The sequence below is a fragment of the Nuphar pumila genome, chromosome 1 (genome assembly GCF_984573655.1).
Source record: "Nuphar pumila chromosome 1, dmNupPumi1.hap1.1, whole genome shotgun sequence".
NCBI lineage: Eukaryota > Viridiplantae > Streptophyta > Magnoliopsida > Nymphaeales > Nymphaeaceae > Nuphar > Nuphar pumila.
The window spans coordinates 166,159,736-166,183,708 of record NC_143249.1 but is presented as its reverse complement, the minus strand read 5'-3'; the positions used below and the strand labels follow the sequence as shown (position 1 = coordinate 166,183,708).

The 23,973-nt window shown below is 40.1% G+C and overlaps 1 protein-coding gene and 1 pseudogene across 1 annotated transcript; both read right to left on the bottom strand.

Annotated features, from left to right (window-relative positions):
- Nucleotides 1-1,017: 1,017 nt before the first annotated feature.
- On the bottom strand, nt 1,018-1,729 carry LOC149851201 (uncharacterized; annotated as a pseudogene).
- A 6,262-nt stretch (nt 1,730-7,991) lies between these two features.
- Nucleotides 7,992-9,918, bottom strand: LOC149851200 (putative WRKY transcription factor 11). The gene is made up of 3 exons (XM_090014083.1): nt 9,097-9,918; nt 8,566-8,691; nt 7,992-8,390 (listed from the first exon to the last, which is right to left on the bottom strand). Exons 1-3 carry the CDS (start codon nt 9,789-9,791, stop codon nt 8,207-8,209), a joined length of 1,005 nt encoding a protein of 334 aa, XP_089870209.1. The 5' UTR covers nt 9,792-9,918; the 3' UTR covers nt 7,992-8,206.
- Between the last annotated feature and the right edge of the window lie 14,055 nt (nt 9,919-23,973).

Sequence of the window (23,973 nt, the reverse complement as noted above, 5' to 3'; positions counted from 1 at the left end):
AGAGAATCTATAACTAAAGTCATAGTATATTCTCGTTCGATGTACAATGTCATACAGTCAGCAAGAAAACCGTCGTCCATTTTGTTACGAATTTCCGTCTTCACATGCTTCATCATTGAAAATGCTCGTTCTGTAGTAGCCGTAGAAACTGGTAATGTCAATACAAGACGAAATAATCTATTTAGCATGACATAACTTTTTGACCTTCCACTTGCAACCAACTTTTGATACAAATCAGGTAGAGTAGGTACTTGAAATCGAGGATCAGAAACCACATCAATCTGATAATGTTGTAACTCTGTTTTCAAGTAAAATATATCTTGTGGTGTAAAATCTTGATGATAGAACTTCTCTGCAAGCTTGCAAATATCAGTTATATTAAAGGATTCAAATGAGTTTCTAGGATCCAATGTTGCACTGAGAGAAAGAAGTTCGATTGATGTGTCATTAAATCTAGTATTTAACTCTACCAACAAGAAATCTATAGCTTTATTGAAAACATCAAAATGATAGTGATGGTCAACTGAGGGATACTCACGACCACGGGATCGACCAACCATATATGAACTACTGAAGTCAGGTAGGCAAATATCATTTGTTGAACAAAATGATGTTACCTTTTGAAGGAATTTTTCCCAACCATCTTCTCTCAAAGCTTGAAGCACAGTCTTTGTAGTGTAGACAAATCTCATAGCAGTCAAGATTTCTTGATTTTTCTTTTGAAGGGTCTGACATAGAATATCAATAACTGCAAATATTTGATTCATCAAATGCAAGACAAATACAAATTCAAAACTTGTAATGCAAGTGTATGCACCATCAACTTCAGCCTGAGATCTAGCACTTGAAGAATTTTCAATCAGGCACTCAAATACTTTACATGTTGCAACGTACATATCCATCAAGCTCTTTACAGATTCATAATGAGAACTCCAACGAGTAGCTCCAGCTCTATGTAAGTTCCCAATCTGATCAGTCTCACTTCATGTCGATCGTTCTCCAGTTTCTAACAAATGCTCAATTTCTTTTCTGTGCAGCTTTCAACTCACCAACACGCTTAGGCGAAGAAGTAATAATGTTAACAACATTATCTAAATGAGAAAAGAATTGCCAAATGTCACGAACATTCTTAGCTGCAGAAATCAATATTAATTGCAAACGATGCGCAAAACAATGAACATAATATGCATAAGGACAATCCTTTAGAAATAATGCTTGGAGCCCATTCCAAGCACCCTGCATATTACTAGCACCATCGTACCCTTGTCCTCGCATATTCTGAATTTGAAGGTTGTGACTACTAAGAATATCAGAAATTTGATTTTTCAGATTCAATGAGGTAGTATCACAAACACTTTTAATTGCAAAAAAACGTTCTCTTAAAATTCTCTCTTCATTGACAAACCTCAATACAATACACATTTGTTCTCGTTTAGATGCATCTCGTGCTTCATCAACAAGGATACAATACGGTGAATCACCAACTTCATTACGAATCATACCTTGTACTCGGTTTGCCATAATGTGCAAAATCTCCCTTTGGATATCTGGAGAAGTGTACGTGGCATTTCTTGGAGCATTAGCCAAAACAACTTTACCAACATATGCATTCATTTTTTCCAGAATAATCAACCAATTCAATAAAATTTCCATGATTCAATGAAGATGAAGATTCATCATGGCCCCTAAATGTGCAACCTTGGAGCGCTAACCACTGAAGAGCTAACATTGATGTTCTTACTCTCAAACAAGCTTTTTGACATTCCTCTTGGGATACAACATTCATCACTTTGTCAATGTGATGACCCGGTCTCATCAAAATCTCTGCATTTCTTACACATACATTATAATATGAAGACGGTGAAGAACCGACATGGGTAAGAAAAGCACATTTTTCTTCTTGACTAACCCTCTTCCAATTATTAAACCCAACAGTTGCCAATGCTGAGAGATTCGAAGAAGGGCTATTATCAAGAAAAAGAAAGCAATAAAAACAATATGCTTTATCTTATGTCGGAGAATACTCTAGCCAACGAAACTTATCATACCAATGTTCTTGACATCGACGCACTTGTTTACCACATTGTCTACTTGGGTATTATGCAAGTTTTGGTTGAAAAGGTCTTGCACTAAGATAAGCTCGTCTAATTCGATCTCTTTCATTAACAAGGTGATCACACATACGCTTTCTCTTACCCGGATCACTTTCAATATAAAAATCAGATTCGAAAGTTGGATTCGAAGATGAAATATGCTCACGTGATGAAGGAATGGTTGGAGTAGGACTTGGAGTTTCCTCAACTTGTCCATCTGAAGTGCTATCTAACTTCGAAAAAAACGATAACAAGTTTTTTCTTTTTTTAGTGCTCGAAGATTGTCCTCTTTCCATTTTAAATTCTACAAATAAATAAGATACTACATGAGCAATGAGTAAATGTATGACATTTAAGAAGTGAATATCATTTCATATAAGATGAAAAGACAAAGCATGACCATGGAGAAACAAGGCTTTATTCTATACATGCAAAGTAGCTTGGCCTTTCCCTTGCAAGTAAACAGCAGGAAAAATAACTCCTAAAAGTCCTTTCTTATTTATAAATGTACCCAATTAACTAAACATGTCCAGCTATTGATTACAGATTGGTAATGCACATCTGAAGATATATGTGGAGTATAAGAACCTATTAGACATTGCCACCAAAAACAAATATTCAACAAAATTTCTAAGTGCATCAATTGCAAAAGTGATATAATAATCATTGTAGTTCTAAAGATAGAAGAAAAAAGAGGCACTTATAAGCATAACAATGACATCCTGATTGACTCACTAAAGCATTCAGAAGCTTGAAACGAGTTAACAAGAGCAATTTCTTGAAATTGGGCTACATGTTTTAACTTTTCCAAGTGAATAACCAGAAGAACGAATTAATTTTGGATCAACACTGCCATGAAAAGCAACAAATTATGTGGTGGTAGCAAAAACCATCATGTACTGATTTTTCAGTCAAGATTCACCAAGACACTGTATCTTGAATATAACCACCCAAAAAAAAAGATAAAAATGTTAAAGAAACTAAACTTGTTAAGAGTGAACATTTTAGTGCTCTTTGTTCAAGGCTAGATCCGGATCACAGAATTCACTGGTCCAGCCATCAAAATGCAAAAGTAGTTCAAATGAACTAGATCACAGGTCCCTAGCGACCCAGTTCACCATAATCAGTGAATCCATTTTCTTATTGCTGATGCAAAAGAATGAATCTACATTCAACGTCTGAGATCACTAGGTACTTAGTGAGTGGCAACCAAATCCAAATAAGATACTGTGCAAATCGAAACAAAGACCCAACTGTTCTTTTCAATTTGTTCCTCTATTTCATATGACCCACATTAAAAGAACCTCTTTTTCAAGATTACTTTTTGTTAAATGAATTGATGAAGACAGATTTTCGTTTTCAACTAATGAAGAAAGACGATGAGAATCAACCTAGAGAGAGAGTTCGATTCGAAGATCACTGGCTGAGGCTTGCTGAGGAACTCTGCAATTCACCGGAAGCCGACGCTGAAGCCAACACCGAAAGGGAACAAAAGAAGCACTAGCGGCGGCGACCGTATCTGGATTCCGCCGACATCGTCGGTTGTTGCAAGCAGGGAGAGAGAGATGGGGGAGAAAGAGAATACAATACGTAACAGGGGCCCTGTTTTAAAACCCTACCGGGTTTCGGATCCAGGTCAGGTCTGACCCGGGTCCGACCCGGCTTCTGAGGCAGGACTGGGCTACCTTTTAAAAAAATAACTAAAATATTTTTAAAAGAATTGTATTTTTTAAAATGCATGTTTAATTTTTTTGTCATTATAAGTCTCTTGAACTTTAAGAAAATTGAAAAGTCAAACACCTTTAAAAAAAAAAGAATTTATGAAGCTATCAAAGTTACATTTTTTACCTCAAAAAAGTAACATTGCATTTAACAAATGCTATTATTTTAAAAATATTTTTGTTATTTTCATAAGGTTGAATCTTTCTAATGTAATGTTAAAAACAACTAGTTTAATGTTAGAACCTCTTCCTGGTCCAGTTTAACGAAGTGTAAGCCTCTTGAAAGATTAATTCATCTGTCCAAAAGTACGAGCAAAGCTGCTGGGCCATTAGCTCCAGGGTTATAAACGGTCAAACTTGGGTGGGATCTAGGCATTACTGAATATGACCTAATCATGTCTAGATAATCAGATTCATATTTGGATAGAGTTAGATGAAACGGATGTCAATGAATCCAATTTTATTGGATATCCGACCCAATTCGTTTCAGTTTAGTTGCATTTGCTCAGCCAAAACTATATCTGATATGATTTTGATTTTTGCTAATTATCCTAATTTAATGGATACATGAATCTATTGACATGTAAAAAACGGATCTAGTACGGGCTTTTTACCATTCGAAACCAAATTTGAATTTGAATCCGTTTAGGCTCAATCAAATATGGCATTTGGTTACACCCGGTCTGAATCCGAACGGTTTACATCCCTAAAGCAATTGCCCAGATAAGACTAACTTATCCGTTACATTTTATAAGCATGACGGTGCCACTGCCCCCATAAAACAACCTTAACAGGTCTTCCATCTAGGGATGGCAGTGGATCGGGGGACAATGGGGCCTTGCCCCGTTTGGACCAGGGATGAAGAGCATGGCGGGGATAAAGGTTAAAATCTATCCCGGTGCGGGGATGGACTTACGCTTTCCCCCGCCCTGCCCGGTCCCCAATCCTTTAAGGGATGACTATAGACCGAGGAAAAACGGGCCCCCGCCCTGCCTCACCCCGTTTGGACCGGGGATGAAGGACATGAAACAAGGATGGAGGCGGAGGTGGAGGTCAAAATCCATCCCCGGCCGGGATGGAGGTTCAGATTTTAAAACGGGGCGGGGGTGGAGACCTTGTCCCCCGCCCCGGTCCACTGCCATCCCTACTTCCATCTTTATATGGTCTGGGTAAGCCTATTGGATTTGGATATCAAACCAAATGACTCAAATAAGCTTTATCAAATCCCATGAAATGGATTCGTCGTGAGTCACGTATTCCATCATATCTGCACTGATGACCTGATAGATCCGATCCCCAAACCCATCTGTGCAGTGGCTTAGCTTAAGTGGACACAGGGTCTTTTTGTTTCCTAGATCCATGACTAAATCCAACCATTCCTCTGTGGATCCCCACCAACGGGTGCTCCGCGTGATTGGCAGGAGCTTTGAGTGCACGTCTCTTTGTGGTGGGACGTTGCAAGTTCAAAACCTAATGGTTGTTCAATAACTGGTAGGGGTCCGCCTAACTCCAGCTTGCCTTTAAAAAAAAAAATCTGGCGGATCCCCCAGGAAATCCAAGCATACAGATTCGTGTTGGTCTACCTCTACCCAGACCCGTACCCGTTTGAGAGAGAGACCAGAACCTACCACGAGCTTCTGACAAAAAACTGGGGCCCACAGTGTTGACGTTTCCATCTCCGAAACTTTGACTCTCTGTGCGTTTTATCGTGCCGATGGCGGGTCCCACCACGTGACCACTCTGTACACCCATAGTCCTCACTGTTGCTGGAGTCAAAGATGCCCTCCTGTAGCTTACAAATGACAAATGTATCCCATGTTGTTGAATCGGTCGTTATTTATTTACTTTTTTATTTTTAATATTATTTTAATAATTTTGATACGTATAATCTGCTGATTAAAAATTGATAGTTTTGATTCAGATGGGATATGGTTTCATGACAACATTGGCGAAGCCTAAACAAAGAAAATAATGAGATGCCAAGAACTTTCACTTGATAGTTGATACAAGGCGTTGTAAAAAGAATTAGTACGATTGAAGATGCTGGATCAAACTCCGCTGGTGCATGGGTGTGTCTTAGCTTTAGAGGTGGGCTAAGCAAAGCAGGTTGGTTGGGAAGACCCACCCAAGGTTTTCTTAGCTTAGCTTAGGGTTCTTTGTCATAAAAAAAACCAACTTAGGCATTATTGGTAATTTTATTTTATTTTTAAATGAAAGCAACGAGTCAATGAGTCTGTGTTCAAACCGTGTTTGTATACTTTGTACTATTAGCCAACTACTGCATCATTCATTTAAAAAATACTCCAAAATAAAGTAGAATTGACCAATTGTCCCCCCGGCTAGCTAGAAAGAGAAAGTTGAACACCATCCTAATAAATAAGTATTAGGTGCCTTGTGACAATTTGACTAAGGAGATCCCAACTCGCCTTATGAGAAATTGACTAGTATCGGAGAAAATTGTGTTTAACTCTCGATTCAGATCCAGATCCAGATTATTATGAGATCCAAATTCATAGTATGTCCGTACACCCTTTATTGCTGTGTATAGTTATTAAGGGCATCTTCTTTATTTTATTGCTGTGTTCTTTTATTAAGAGCATTTGTGTAAAGTAAAAATATTTTTTATTTAAAAAAAAGTTACCACATTTTTTTAAATTTAGAAACGTGAATCTGAAACAGAGGGTCGCTTGTTTCCTCTTCCTCTTTCTCTCCTTCTTTCTGCAACAGGTATTTTGGAATAAATAATCAAATTTATTAACCAGGAGATCCCAAAAGTTGGGTAAAAGCATTTTGCACCTTCACCCAACTCAACCTTCTCTTTGGCTGGTTTTTAAAACCAGTTTAAATGTTAGCAAACCAATACAATGGTGTCAGTATCGGTCCTGTATCGTTTGGCCAATGATTCGGTACCAGTCTTCCCATTGCAAAAAAAACCTATCACTTTGCATAGAGATCTAACTATTAACTATAGATTCTACGATCAAGTTGGAATCTCATAATACAATCTGTTCTTGTAGATGTGTTTGTCATGGTCGATTTAGTAAGAACAGATTCTTTCAATGTTTTCGGAGTCGAAAACCAGCATTAAAAGGTTTACAGCTGTCAATTTTTACACCATTTGTTATTGAATTTCCTTGATCCAAATTCCAAATTCAATCAAACAGAGTATGACGTACCTGTGTTTTATGGGCACGAGGCAGAGGGGAAAAATGAGGCCCTTATTAATAGTAGGAGTTTCGGGGCAGCGCCTTCAATTTTGTTTTAAAGAAACAAAATAACAATAAAATGGGCCCCTAAAATTTTTATGGGGAGCTCCGGCCTTAAAAATGGGCTCCTAAATTTTTTTTTGGGCCAGGGGCCCTGAGGCCCAAGCCTCATTGGCCTCTTTACAGGTCCGGCTCTGCAGATTACAACTATGTTTTTGCTTTTTAAAGAAAAGCTGGGGTTAGGCAGACCCCTACCAGAACAACAGCCGCCCCATGTGGCAGAGGGATTCGATCCTGGGCCTTCAGCTTGACACAGGACCCCGCTTACCACATGAGTTTATATAAAAAAAAAACTCAAAAAAGCTTCTGCTAATCGATTTTAAGCACAATCATAGATTGGATTATTGAAGATTCTTCTATAAGAGTCATTTTCATAATCTTCGATAAAAGACAAGAATCAAGAAGATGTGTTTTGTCTTTTATCTTGGCAGTAAAAAACTTACATTTCCCCCTAGCCAGAAGCCAAGAAGATGCTTCTGTCAAAAAAAAAATTTGCAGAAGGGAGTAGGTGGGTGAATTTTGATGGTAAAAAAATGGCCAATTGAAGTCAACGATTTCAACATCAAGGTGGGTTGAGATATTACATTGAACCAACTTGCAAGGTAGGGGACTACCAAAGGTCAGAATAAGGGACCCCACAAACACCAAAACAAAGAAGAAAAAACATTATTTTATGAAAAGCAAGTCAATAAAGATGGTCAACTAAGGAACACTTATTTTTTTAATAGTAAAAATTTTGCATATGAATCTGCTCTGCAGCACGGTCTAAGTCGGTTCACACACCACGATGAAGAAAGTGAGAGAGAGTAAAGCTTTGATATTAATTTCCAGAATTGCTTTTTCCATTCTATGAGGTTTTATACTTTATTTTTTTCTCTCACACATCACGATGAAGAAAAGAGAGAGAGTAAAGAAACTCTTTGACATTAATTTACAGAATTGCTTTTTCCATTCTATGAGGTTTTATACTTTCTTTTTTCTTCATTTGCATCGTCCCGTGACGAGAGAAAACAAAAGGATTGAAATTGAAAAAGAAAAAAACAAAAAAGAAAGAAAAGAAAAGGGAAGCAGCTAGTGAGAGAAAATGGGGTGACTAGCATCAGTATTCTCTCCCGCATCAAGTTGCTCAGGAGGATTCGAACACGAGACCTGTGCTGTTGTTGTTGTTTGTGGTGGTGGTGGTGGTGGTGGTGTGAGAATGGCGATGCTCGCCCTCGTACGTTACGATGAGCATAGAAGGGTCGTCGGGCGCTCTCTCGACGTGCTTCCTCGCAGGGCACCCTCTTAGGCTACTGCATTTGTAGTATCCTCTGCACAACAAGATTGAGAAAAAATTGAGACCACCATCCCTCTCTCTCTCTAGAAAATTCAGACCATCTCTCTATAAAACAAGGCCACCATCTCTCTCTCTCTCTCTCTCTCTCTCTCTCTCTCTCTCCGACCTTTTTTGGAACTCAATTATCAAAAGCAAAGAGCATCAAATACCTTGGATAAGGAGAACCCTTTATTGGTTTTTGCCCATATTTTCTCCAGGAATGCTCGTCCGCAGGGATATCTGCAATCTTTGAACTAATGGCAGGGACTTTGATCACTTTCTTTACCTTTGATTTCCTACAAACACACCAGAAAGAATAAGGAGAATGCTTGACAACATAATATAAAAAACATACGTCCATCTAAATCCAAGGGGGCACTGTTTGAAAAGGGGGAAACCCCAAGAATCTTGAAAAGAAAAAAAATGGGTTTTTAATGGATCTTGCTTTTGTTTTTGTCTTGAAGAGTTTATAAGCAACAGATGAAAGAAAAGTATAATTAACAAACAAAGAAGCAATATTTCCAGGAAAAACCCAATATTTTTCTCCCCAGATATTTGTGGTTTTCCGCGTCTTTCATTAGCCCTAATCTACTCTAACTGCTCATCGCAGTAAAGAAAAGTGAAGATCCAAAAAACTGAGAAGGCAACTCTGTTATCCTGATTTTCACGAGAGAGAGGGAGGGGGGTCTTCAAGTGCTCACCTCTTCTTAGAACAATGGCAGCTCCCAGGAGCACCACATTTGCCGCCGGGAAACCCATGCTCATGCCCCCCCTGGCACTTCTTCTTCGCTAGAGCTGCCGCAGCGGACGACAGCGGCGGCCGGCCGACGCTGGACGATGGGACGACCCCATTAGGAACGGGGGCGGAGAACGCCCGACCGCCGGTGACGCTCCCGTCTCCGGTGACCGACGAGACGAAGGAGCTCGCCGACGACATCGGCGGCGAGATGCTCAAGCCGGCCGTGCTCTCCTTCTGCGATCCGTTGAAGACCATCGAATTGAAACTAAGAGGAGCAGTAACATGATGAGAAACAGAAGGGGGAGGAGGAGGAGGAGGAGGAAGAGAAGGAGTGGACTGCGCCGGGCACGGCGGCGGGTTCGAGCCCGGACGCTGCTTGGGTTCGTCGCGATTGTCGGCGATGGGCGTGGCCGGGCCGCGGCGGAAGCGGGCGTGGCCGGTCCGGTTGAGCAGGGAGATCATCTTCTTGAACTTGGTGACGGTGATATCGGCGATCTGGGAGCAGTTGAGGTCGAAATCGGGGGAGTGGTAGGAGGAGGAACGTTGCTGGGAGAGGAGGAAGACAAGGTGCTCCATGCTCTTGAGACCCGCCGAGGCCACCTCCTGAATCGCCGATTCCTCGCCGAGCTTGTTGAACCCCACAGTTTCCACGGCCATCCCCTTCGATTCGAAAGCCACCCAGTTGCGTCTACACTCTCATGAAAGAAAGGACCCAGAACCACCTCTCTCTCTCTCTCTCTCTCTCTCTCTCTCTCTCTCTCTCTCTCTCCTCTGTGTGTGTGTGAGTTGGTTTTGGGAGAAAGGGTAGAGGAGGAAGTAGGAAGTTGGGATTCATATAGCCGTGATAACCGGAAAAGCCGGTGAATTCTAGGTTGACTAAGCAGAGTCAAAGACAATATGGCAAATTATAAATAGCATCACTATTATCAATTATTTGCAGTTAGACTTTCCTTATTGTTTTAGGCTTTTCTGTTTAAACGGCACCCAAGACAGAGAATCTACACTCATAAATATTTGCTGCAACATTTTGAAGTATATATATATATATATATAATTCAAGTATTGTTTCTTAATAAATCAATTGTGCCGAACTCATGAGAAAAACCCTTCAAAAGCCCCATTTGCATGACGGTTAACAAGAAAAGTAGTTAATTGCTATCACATTTTATATACAAAAAATTACCATACTTTATGACAAAAATAATATATTTTTAAAAATTACCATACTTTACTATAATTTTTGAAATCTACCCGATGTTTAAATTTGAAATGTTTGACTTTTTTTAGAATATTTTACCCTTTACATGAGTAAACCTTCTTAAGTTTGCCTATATATCGATACTCTCTCTTAGTATCACAATCTCTCACTAAAAGGTAAATTCACATATTTTTTTACAGACCTTATAATGTTTGTATAACTATATTTTTAAACTTATCGTAACTGATACATAGAAACTTCATAAATATTCTAATAAATTCACATATATAGTATGAAGTTTGCATAACAATATCTATGAATTTTCTGTATCTGAAATATTTTGAAACTTTGCAAACTAACTTCAGATATATAGTATGAAATTCATCTAACCGAATCTATACATTTTTTGTAACTGAAACTTATCAAAACTTCGTAAATATTTCACTAAATTCGCATATATAGTATGATGATCACATAAAACCATGCAAATCTCCTTTAACAAACTAATCATAAAAAAACCCGTAAATATGGGACAATCTGCGTAATTTTTTATGTAAAAATTTTCTTACGCTCGCATGCTGATTGAATTATATATAAAGTTATTTTTATTCATTTTATTTTTTTTTCTCAAACCTAACCTGAGAAGTCAATAAGAAGGATATCACAATCACATCAGAATGCAATGAATTTTTTTTATAGGAATCGTCACAATGAATAAGAAAAATGTTGAGGTTTTAGAGAAAAAAAGATTAGGGTTCTATTCAGAAACAAATAAAAAAAACAACTTTATATATAATTAGCATATGAATGTAAGAAAATTTATACTTTAAAAATTTATTTAGATCGCCCTATATTTTTTTATCTACTTGACGATCAGTTACTTAAAAGTGATCTACACAATTTTATGTCACCTTTGTTCTATATGCGAATTTAGTGAAATATTTATGAAGTTTCGACAAGTCTCAATTATAGGAAGTTCAAAGAGTTGGTTATGCAAACTTTGTACTATATATGTGAAGTTAGTTTGTAAAGTTTTGATAAGTTTCAGTTACAAAAAGTTTGCATATATGGTTATGCAAACTTTATACTATACATGTGAATTTAACAAAGTATTTGCAAAGTTTTGTTAGGTGTCAATTACAAAAAGTTCACAGATATAATCATATAGACATCGTTAGTAGGGATGGAAGTGAACCGGGGGAAAGCGGAGCCCCGCCTCACCCCGTTCGGACTTGGGATGAAGGGTATGAAACGAGAATGGAGGCGGGGATGAAGGTTAAAATCCATCCATGTTCGGGGATGGACGTACCCTTTTCCCCGCCCCGCCCCGCCCTGATCCCCGCCTCATCCCCGTTTGAACCGGGGATGGAGGACATGAAACGGGGATGAAGGCGGGGGTGGAGGTTAAAATCCATCCCCGTCGGAGATGGAGGTGGGGATGGAGGTTCTAATCTTGAGGTGGGGTGGGGGTGGAGACCTTGTCCCCCGCCCCTTCCCCGCCCCCGCCCCACTGCCATCCCTAATCGTATGGTCTATAAAAAATATGTTAATCTACTTTTTAATGAGAGTTTGTGATACATGAAGAGTATATCAATATATCGAGTGCACATCAGGAAGTTCATTCGTACGAAAGGTAAAATAGTCCTAAAAAAGTTTAAAATTTGTGAATTTGAACCAGGCATATTTAAAAAATTATAAGACATTTAGATAAACATGTCATTTTTGTCATACAGTACAATCATTTTTTTGTTTATATATAAATAAAATCTTATATTTAATGTAAAGGATCCACCTAACATTTATTATTTTTGTAGCTAACCACCTTACATTCCATTATCTAGTAAGCTAGGTCACCAGTGAGTGGACACACGATACAATTTTATTTTTAATATTTAAGGACTTATTTTAATAAAATTATAATTTTAACATTAAATACCAAAAAAAATATAAATTAAAAAATTAAATTTTTCTTTGTCTTGATATCTTGTTGTCCGAAAAATTTTCAAACTTACAAATCATGCATCTTGGTGTCCACCTATCTTTGTGACATAGCTGCCACTAAACCGTGTGATTCCCTAGGTATGAGGTCAAAGTTAAGCATTCTCTAACGGTGATAAGGGGTATATAAAGTTTTAGGTATGAGGTCAAAGCTAAGCATTCTCCATAGTGGTAAGGGGTACATGAAGTTTTTGCATCAATGACTTTGTAAGTGAATAAGCAGATAAAGTTTTTCTTTATTACTTAAAAAAGCATCTTTTGTTCTTTTAGTTTTTCTTTATAGTAAATATAAACCACACAGAAAAGATCTAGGTATTATGTCTAGTCAGGATCAACATTTGAGTTACAAAATTCTGATGTGTATGCAGGATTTTATGGTAGAAATCAATTTATTGTAAACATATCAAAATTTCATCACATAAAAATGTCATGTGTTCTTTTCATAAAAAAAAATGATCCAAGGGTTAATTCTTAACAAACTAACCATACCAAACACATCTACAGGATTTGATTGAATAAAAAAAAAACCCTCAAATATAAGATCCTAAGTTGACTATGCATGCAAGTAGCAAATATAACAAATAACAAGAGATGAAATATTTTCAAAATACAGCAATATAATTATCTTATTGTGATATTAAAATGACAGTAGGATTTTAAATTTTAACAAGGTCATATACTTTTCTTTTTTGCATGTTTTTTATATTTTAAATTTTATACAAAGTTTTTGAAAAAAAATAGTTTATCACTTCTTGATACCAAATTTTATGTTAAGTAAAAAAAAGTGTGAGGATAATTTCTATGGTTTCATTTGACAAAATATGCTTTCTAAGTCAAAAAATGAACCCAAAGTGGGGTTGAAAGTAATAGCAGAAAAGTTCAACATCTTTCTTGGATATTTGACAAGATTGGAGGCTTTCTGTAAATTTTTTACTAAATTGGTCAAAATGCCCTTCCTGGTCCCACATAGAAAATTTTGACAGTCAAGCCCTTAAGTTTAGGCAAAATGAGGGACGCTCAACAATAGAAGATTTTGATTGACTTCCATGCCCTCATTTACTAATTTTAATTGACTAAAAATCCTCCTCTCTCTATGAAGCTTAATAAACCAATCTCATTTGACATGACTCAGTCGACTGCTATACCACATTGGAATAGGATGGGCTTAACTTGGACCTAACAGGATGACAACCTTATTGAACAATTTTACCAGCTAAACTGCATGGACCACTTAGAGGCCATTTGAGTATGGTGATCTCCAAGTCAAAAGCTACGTGCATGCAAACACACTATATGACCCCATCGTTTAGCTTTCCGGGTCATACAAAATGTTCATCACTATTCAATGGTCTGCGAAGGCGTACAAGGCTTTCGATTCATGCTAAGTCACTATATATATATGCTGTCATCAAGTTGTGACTCAAGTATGACTTTTAGTTTGTCGCCACGCTGCCATGTGTCGATAAGTAATTCCGATAGAGGTTGACTTGGCATTGTATCCAGCTTTCATGTAGAAATGGTTTTGGATTCAAATTCAAATTCAAATTCAATTCAAATATCAACATGGGTAAAATCTATTTTTTCTTATAGTTAAAATGGGTAGGGTGAGAAACTATCTTGTAAGCAAGAAATGTGAAAATCATTTTTGTTTTTTTGACTAAGTCAATGCAATGCTGACATTGTCCATATTTTCATCCAAGGGACCTCTTTAATATTTCACCTTCATGTGTGGTATTTTTGGTAATTTCATCTGGTTTAATAAGTTGTAGATGCTATTTTCGTAAATATCAGTTTTCTTCTGTGGAGAGAGGTTGACCTTGTCTCACATGACCGGCAAACCCATGATAGCCAGTAGAAAAAATAATAGCCGTTCGATTCAGTCTGCAGTGAATTGGACGGTAGGGAATTAATATCTAAAAGTCAAACGATGCAGTTTGTAGTGCGTACGCACAATGTCTGCGTAGTGCGTTAGGTGAACGGGATGCTCAACACGTGTCTCAACTGCTTTATTCCAACGGTTCGATTTTCGTGGCGTTACAATTGAGGCAGCGATTTTGATTGGAGGACTACGAGGTCAACAGACAGATCAAGGCCTTCGGATCTTTAGTGTTGGGCTGTGATTTTGAACTGGGCGGATGCCATTTGATTAAGTCCAGTTCGCTATTAAGATCCATGCAACTAAACTGAGAACTTGGAACCATTAGACAAGTGATGAAATGTGATAGAAAACATCAATCCGGATGCAAATCCATACCTGGGAGAACTTTGATCATAAAAGTCTGAATCATCTGGGTCATATTTTAAGATTCATACAAGAGAAAAATGTGATGGATTTGAACAGAAGTCCGATAAAATCCAATCCATTTGCACCTCCTGGACCTTACCTTCTAGAAGGCAGCACCAAGTCTCTTCACTTTTCTTGGATGATGAAGGTAATTCAGGTCTTTCTAGGGTAGTTGGGGGTAGACAAGATCTTATAATAGGTGGGATATCTGAACTGACTAAGATGACATATCTAATATTAAAATGCTACAAGATAGAGTATGATATGTGACATCAAGAAGGTAGATACGTAGGTTAACCCTTGTATTATCATTATTTAATTGATCAAGAGATATCAACTGAGGAAGTTGAGTATTTAAATGTCACGAGAGTGAAATATAAAATAATTGAATATGGTGACGTGTAGGGCTGGACAACAGGTCGGGTCGCTGGTAGCCTAGCCCGTGTGGGTCAGGTTTGGGCTTGGATTTTAAACAATTTCCTGACCCGAACCGGACCTCAACCCGACCCGACAAATTATCAGGTTGCGGGTTGCGGGCCTGTTTGAAATTGAAAATTCATTCAAATTGGATCAAGCATGCAGGCTAGCCCGCGGCCCGTTTCTTTTATACAGTAACTTTTAAGATTTTTTTTTAACTCTTAAGTTGGAACATAGTGACAAAAGTTAAAAACGGCAAAATCTCCTCAGGCAAAAAAACTAGAGAAATTTTGAAATTTTTCATAAATTTTGCATTTTTTCGGGCAAAATCTTGGGGGTTTTCATGATATAAAAAATAAATTAAAAAATTTTAAAATAATTTTTATAAGAAAATATAAATAAAAACATTTAAAAATAAAAAACTTGGGGGTTTTCATGATAAATATCTTTTAAAAATAAAAATATCGTGATATATATTTGTCACGGTTTGAAAATCTTATGAGAAATTACCATTTTTAACTTTCAAGCAATTTCTCATGATATATCGGCGATATTTCTATAAATATCACGATATTTGTCACAGAGAGTTGGAAAACACAGTATAAAAAAAAAATCCTAAACTTTCACATAATGTTCATCATTTCTATGTTAATTAGGATAAATTTAGAGAAAGTTCATAACTTGGTCAGTTGAATTTCCTAAATTCTAACCTAATCTTCATCATTTCAAGTTAATTAGGGTAAGTAACCATAATTTCCTAAACCTAAAATTTCATTAATTATTTAATCTTCAATCCTAAACCCTAATCACAATCCACAATTGGCTCTACTTTCTCCAGCAGGATCAGCATAATCAACACTGCAACTCCACAAGGACCACAAGTCTACAACTAGTGGCGTGAAACACTCCTCTCTCTCTCTCTCTCTCTCTCTCTCTCTCTCTCTCTCTCTCTCTCTCTCTCTCTCTCCATACTAAAGTGGCTGGTTGACCTAAGTAATGTATTTCTCTTTTCTAATATGATACATTAATCTTCAAGAAAACACTTTATGAGATTCACAGGAATTAGGGTAGGGATATTTTTTTTTTCTCATATGGACATGGACATGGATACAGGCATGGAACACATAAAACCGTGAGAACTGCCTTCCTCGTTTCTTTAATTGTCACTTAAATGTATGATTACAGCTATGTTTTTGCGATCTTCACGAAGCACAACTTCACAAATACCTTAGTAAAATCATGTATTTTATACCAGAGTTATTGAAAACCGTGCAAGCCTCTTTTTTTTAACCCTCACTTAAATGTATATTTACATTTTTTTTTTCAGTCCTTTATGAAGCACACAAATACAACAAATGCGAACCTCCTCTAATTGTAACTTCGGAAATAATAGAGTAAAATCACTTATAAGAATATCACATATCTAATTATGTAGAGAGACAAATATCTTACCAACTATGCAAATATCTGATACCTATAGAATATGATGTTCTTTTATGTTTATGATTTTTAATGGTATAAAAAGCAATTGTATGTACTCAATAAGATACGACCTTATATGTATACATACATACACATATATATATATATATACACACACACCGATATATATATATATATATATATATAGATATATATGTATATACATACATATATATATATATATATATATATATATATCGCATTCTCTAAATCTCGAGGCACGAACACTTATGCCAAACCCTAATCAACTAACGAGAGGGTGAGGGACAAGTCAAAGGTCAGCCAGAACCCACTATGGTTCGGACCTAAGTAGGTGCGGACTGATTTAGAGTGTTAACAACCATGATATGGCATAACGGGGCTGCAAGGGTGCCAATACGAAGATCCGCACACTTGCTGCCAACGGCTCTAAATATCATGATGGTGAGGTCCTACGGACCAGGCTGTCGTGCCTACCTTCAAGGTCTGGTCCAACTCGTGGATTGGGCCCTACCTGCTAAGGGGTTTGGTTGGGGTTGATTTAAGCCCCGACAAGGGAAACCATGGCTAAGTCTGCGAGTTGAGCACAAAGAGTTGGACCCCGTCGGTCTGGTTCATAAGACCGAGTTGCTGTCAGCCAACTATAGGTCTGAACCATTCGGTTTAGACCCTGACCCACATGGGGTTAGCTCGGGTGGCCCCGGGTGCCTAGCACCATGTGGCTGGCACCCGACGCTCCTAAAAACCATGGCTAGCACCATGTGCCAACCTGGTTTCTAACACATACACAGGTCTGAATCATGTTTCAGACCTGTGTGCAACTGGAAACGGCCGAATGAAGAAGGTCCTGGGTGCTCGGCACCACGAGGCTCCATCCGGCCCCCAAAAAAAGGAAGCAAGCAGGGCTGACACCTTGTGTCGTGCCCAGGCTGCCAAACAATCTGGTTTGAACTAGGCTTAGACCTATCGCGAAGGTAACCAGCTGTAGGGGAACAATAATGGGAAAAGAAGGAAGGCTAGGTGCCTAAGTGCTAAGCACGAGCACAGGCCACCCGTGTGGCGCTAGCTCTAACAAAGGAGGGAGGGTCGGCCAAAGAGGGGTCTGGTCCGTTGGACCCGACCACACACACACAAAAGCTCTGGGTTATGAACCATAAGGTCTGAGCAGGGTTGAGCACTTGCCATGGGTCGGCCCCAACCTGCTAAGGTGCTTGGGGTACCCGGCTGACCCATGCGCCCAAGCCCAGAAGTAACCATCGACCTGAAACAACAATAAAAAAAAAGAATCTAAAATCAATACATAGGGGCCGAAAGAGGTCTGGTCATGCTGGACCCAGTCCAGCATGAACCACTACACCAGTCCCAAACACGATAGAACTGGATTGAGCCTAGCACGCCGGCTAAGTCCAGAAAAAAGAGAAGAAAGGTAAAATAAAAAAAAGAGAAAGCGGGTGGCTGCAGTGCACCACTGCGTGGCATATTGAGTTAATGGTAAAATAATGCATATTTACTACATTATAATACTAATTTAATTCCAACAAAATATTCAGTTCTCTATATAACCTTAATTAACGTAGAATGGTCCATACCCTTAAGAAAATTATCTCTTGTTTGCTAAAATTAAGCGTTTCAAGATTCGGGTCCAATCTTAGATTAAAACTCGTAATTCACATGTACTGACAAGGTTTTCCCATCGTTTGGATCTCAAATTTGGGGTGTATCACTACAACCCTATTGCAAACTTACCCTAAAAGTTTTGGAGGTTGATTCATTCTAGATTTCCCGAAATCGTTCTATTTACATAAAATCACGCGATTTAACCCAGTTCTCAAAATAAGCAAATCTTCAGAAATTGCCAAAACATAAAAATTCATCGATTTCCACATAATTACACAATATACATCAAAATGAAAGTTGTGGATCTTACATCCTCCCCTCCTTAAAAAGGATTTCGTCCGCGAAATCACCTTTAGGAGGTTACAAAAAGTTCTGGATAAGTCTCTCTCATGCTTGCTTCTGGTTCCCATGTGCATTCTTCAATGCCATGGTGCTGCCAACGTACCTTAACTAGCGGAATAGTCTTGGTACGCAAAACTTGATCTCTTCGATCGACAATCTCGATAGGCCGTTCTGACAAAGTCAGATCTTCCTGTATGTCCACCTCTTTGTACTGAATGACATGCGATGGGTCAGGAATGTACTTCCTGAGCATCGACACGTGAAACACATTGTGAATGTGAGCATATTGTGGAGGCAACTCGACACAATATGCCACTTCACCAATCCTTGTCACGATCTTGAACGGTCCAACATACCTCAGACTCAGCTTCCCTTTCTTTCCAAAATGAAACATGCTCTTCGTCGGTGAAACTTTGACAAAAACCATGTCTCCAACATCGAAAGACAATTTGCGATGTCTCTTATCGGCGTAACTCTTCTGCCTATCTTGCACTACCTTCAAACGTTCATGAATCTTCTGCACTTGCTGTGTGTAGTGCTGTAGAAGAATCGGCGCTTCGCTCGATCAATCACCGATGTCGTCCCAATAAGATGGCGACCGACAAGGTTTACCATACAACGCTTCATACGGGGCCATCCCGATACTAGCGTGATAATTGTTGTTATATGCAAACTCTACCAAACATAGGTGTGAATCTCATTCACCCTTCCAATCAAGTATACAAGCACACAACATATCTTCCAACGTTTGAATCGTCCACTCGAACTGTCCATCCGTCTGAGGATGAAAAGTTGTACTAAACTTCAACTTCGTCCCCAAAGTAGATTGCAACTGACCCCACAATCGTGAAGTGAATCGGGGATCACGATCAGAAATGATAGATCTCGGCACACCATGCAATCAGACGATCTCTCTAACGTACAAATCAGCTAAACTTTCAAGCAACTGACTGATTCTGATCGGCAAGAAGTGAGCAGACTTGGTGAGTCTGTCCACAACTACCCAAATCGCATTGTGTTTACGCCTAGTCAGTGGTAAACCTACCATAAAATCCATCGTAACATCCTCCCATTTCCACTGAGGAATCGAAATCCTCTGCAAGGTACCGCCGGGACGTTGATGTTCCGCTTTGACTTGCTGACAAGTTAAACACCTTGCCACATAAGCCGCTATCTCTCGCTTCATGCCATGCCACCAATACTTTCGCTGTAAGTCCTTGAACATCTTTGTTCCTCCGGGATGAATCGTGTATCTTGACATATGAGCTTCGTCAAGAATTTCTCTCTTTAACTCTGGGTTGCTCGGAACCCAAAGGCGATCTCTCATACGAACGCTGCCATCTTCAGCCACTATAAAAAAAGAATCTGCTTGCTCAGCCAAGGCTAGAAACTTGCCATACTGGTCGTCAAGCTTCTGAGCCTCTACGAGCTTCGGCAAAAACTCGGATCGAATGGTCAGACCAGACAATCTGATCGAACCATTACCAACAGAAAAATATTTCCAGGCTACGAAATCTTCAATAAGCTTCTGGCTCCACACAAGACTAGCCAGAACACCACTCGCTTTGCGACTAAGCGCATCCGCCACAACGTTCGCCTTACCCGGGTGGTAAGACAACGCGAAATCGTAGTCCTTGATGAACTCAAGCCATCGACGCTGCCTCATGTTCAACTCCTTCTGAGAGAACAAATACTTGAGGCTCTTGTGGTCTGAAAAGACCTCGAATGATTCCCCATATAGATAATGTCGCCACGATTTCAAAGCAAACACAACTGCTGCCAACTATAGGTCATGCGTCGAATAATTCTGCTCATGAGTCTTCAACTGTCTGGAGGCATAGGCAATCACTCAACCATGCTGCATAAGCACACAACCTAAACCGGTACCAGAGGCGTCTGTGTACACCACAAAACCACCTCTACCCGAGGGTAAAGCTAACACCAGCGAGGTTGTAAATTCGTCTTCAGGATCTGGAAACTGTTCTCACAGGCACTGTTCCACACGAACTTAACACATTTTCGTAACAGCTTCGTCAAAGGTAAAGCGATCCTCGAAAAGTCTTGGATAAAACGTCGATAGTAACCGGCCAATCCAAGAAAACTATGAATCTCAGACACATTCTGAAGCTGCTTCCAACCCAGAACTGCTTCGACTTTCGCTGGATCGACGGATACTCTATCCTTCGATATCACATGGCCAAGAAACATGACGCGCTCAAGCCAAAACTCACACTTAGAGAATTTGGCGAACAACTGATACTCACGAAGAGTACTCAAAACAATCCGCAGATGCTCTCGATGTTGCTCTGAACTCTCCGAATAGACCAAGATGTCATCAATGAATACTATCACAAATGAGTCCACAAATGGACGAAAGATCCGGTTCATCAGATCCATGAACGCTGCTGGAGCATTCGTAAGGCCAAAAGGCATCACCACGAACTCATACAATCCATATCTAGTCCGGAAAGTTGTCTTCGCAATATCATCCTCTTGGATACGAAGCTGATGGTAGCCCAATCTGAGATCAATCTCCGAGAAGACCTTCGCCTTCTGCAACTGATAAAAAAATATCTTTGATCTTCGGTAATGGATACTTGTTCTTAATTATCGCCTGATTGAGCATCCGATAATCGATGCACAACCTCAGGGATCCATCATTCTTCCGTACAAACAACACTGGTGCTCCCCACGGTGAAGCACTAGGTCAAATAAAACCCTGATCGAGAAGTTCTTCCAACTGACGCTTCAACTCTTTAAGTTCCGTTGGAGCCATACGGTATGGTGCCTTGGAAATCGGTGTTGTTCCAGGCATCAACTCGATACCGAATCCGATCTCTTGCCTCAGAGGTAACCCAGGTAGCTCCTCCAGAAACACATCGACAAACTCTCGAACCACGTCCAAGTCATCGATCAACACCATCTCGGGTTCAACTGGGGCCACACTGACTAAGAAAGCAGTACCCCCGTTTTGCAGATACTTCTAAGCCTTGAAAAAAGAAATCATGCGGCTGTTGCACAGAGGTCGAGGAAGCTTGATCTCCAAAACAGGACGATCAGACCGAAAAAGAACAACCTTGCCTTCCCGACAAAAGACTTGAGCATGGTACTTGAAAAGCCAATCCATGCCCAAAATCACATCGTACTCTGTCATATCTAACAGGATAACGTCAGCTGACAGGTTTTGCTCTGCCACTGACACTGCAATGTTTAGAATATACGAGTCACAAAAAGACTGTTCTCCAGTTGGAGTGTGAACCTCCAACGGGAAATTCAAAGGCTCGACCGCCAAAGGTAAAGTACGAGCAAATCTAGCTGCTATGAACGAATGAGTAGCACCATAATCAAACAAAGTAAATGCTTCATGTCCGGCTACTGAAATCGTACCTTGGACCAACTCTGCCTTGGTCACTTGCTCAACTGTTGCCGCGTATGCTCGACCGGCAATGACCTTCTGGTTCGCTGGCTTTGATGGATACGGCTGCTGCTGCTGCTGCTGTGTAGCGGGCTGTCGCTGCTATGTTGGCTGGGAAGTACTCGGCGTATTCCTGCACTGGTCATCCGCCTGTTTTTTTTTGCAATCCCGAATATAATGACCCATCTTTCCGCAATAAAGGCATCCACCTGTGTCCCGTGGGAAAGGTCACCCTGGATGATCTGTGGTACATTTCGGACAACTGACCGTGGTAAGCTGCTTCTGCTGCGGCTGCTGGCGTTGGTGGTACTGGGGTCTACGGTTCTGATACTGAATCTGGCGGGTGTTACTGTTGCTGTTTTTGTTGTTGTTGCGCTGCTTCTTTGACTGAGGATGAAACTTCCTTCCACCCTGGTTCTTTTTATTGAAAGGTTGAGAACTTCCTACAATATGCCTATATACCGCACAAACCTTAGTAAGTTCACATGTGCGAAAGATAAAAATGTCCTAAAAAAGTTGAGTATCAGCGATTTTGGATATGTGAGAGATTTTATCAAATTGGTAGGTATTTCAAAAAGCATGCCATTTTACAAAGATAATACAAACATTTTTCATTCATTTTTGTTTGGTTTTCAAATTTATTTTCATGACACACTTTAAACGGAGTTTGCTACCCATTGAAATTCACGTCTTCCTTTTGAGGAGCTTGCCAATACACTTAGGACTGCACTTTGCTGCCCACAAGGGCTCCCCTCATGTGGTAAAGGTGACTTGTGAATGACCATGTTCACATGGCCGAAACCCACAGGTGGCATCCTTTGCTGCAAGATTGAAGCTGGTTGTATTCCCCAACAGGCATTAGGGCCCTCAAGGGTACCAGAGGTTAACCCATCAGCAGTCGGTGATTGAAGAGAAAAGGGGAAGGGGTGAGGTGGGGTGGGGGGGGGGGGGGGTGGGGAAGGATCTGCTTTAAATAATTCACATCAATCCGAATTGGACCCACATTATTTCATACGTGCAATCTAGGGATGGCAATTTCTGACACGACCCGCCAACCCGACCTACCAAGCCGCTTCTTAGGCGGGTTTGGGTTTGGCTTAAACGGGTCGACCCGCCTAACCCGTTTATTAAACGGGTCGGGTTCGTGTTAGGGGTATGCCAACCCGGCTGACCCGTTTAATAAACGGGTTAGGCGAGCGGGTCAACCCGTTTACTCGAACCGACCCGCCAACCCATTTACCCGACCCGACCCACCAACCCGCCTGCTAACACGAACCCAACCCATTTACCCGACCCGACCCGTTTATTAAACGGGTTAACCGTGTCGTGTCGGGTTACCTGTTTAATAAATGGGTCAGGTTCGTGTTTGCCACAGCCGACCCATTTAATAAACGGGTCGGGTTCATGTTGAGGTATGCTCACCCGCCAACCCGACCCCATTTAATAAATGGGTCGGGTGTACACCTCTTCCTCGGCCAACTCTTTTGGCCAGGATTCTGATGCTGCTGACGTGGTACAGGAGTCTTCTGCGATTCGCTCCAGTCATGCTCCAGTAAGGATGTTGTCTCTAAAGCTTCATCTACCGTCATTGGTGCACATGTGTACACCTTCGTCCGTAAGACTGGATTCAGACCCCGAGCAAATTTAAGCGCTCACTCCTTTTCTGTCGTGTATAAGTGCGAACAAAACCTCTCCAGACTGCGGAATCGGGTAACGTATTCCGCAAGAGAAGAACTGCCCTGCTAAAGGTCAAGAAACTCCTGCATTTTTTGGCTCCTCTCGTGAGCTGGAAAGTAAGCCACGTAGAACACTTCTACGAACTGGTCCCATTCTACAGTCTGATTATCGAATTTTATCTCCCAGGTGGTCGCCCACCATCTTTCTGCATCCTTCTTAAGACGATATGTCCCAAAATCTACTTTCTGATCATAACCCACTTGTAAGACACAGAAAATATGCTCTATTTCTCTGATCCAATCTTCGGCTGCATCTGGCGACGACTTCTCGTCAAACGAGGGAGGGTTCAAGCTCATAAATTGTTTGTAAGGTACCGCTGCAACGGGATCTTGGGCAGGTACTCCTTGCCCCTGGGCGGCCTGCTGGATAT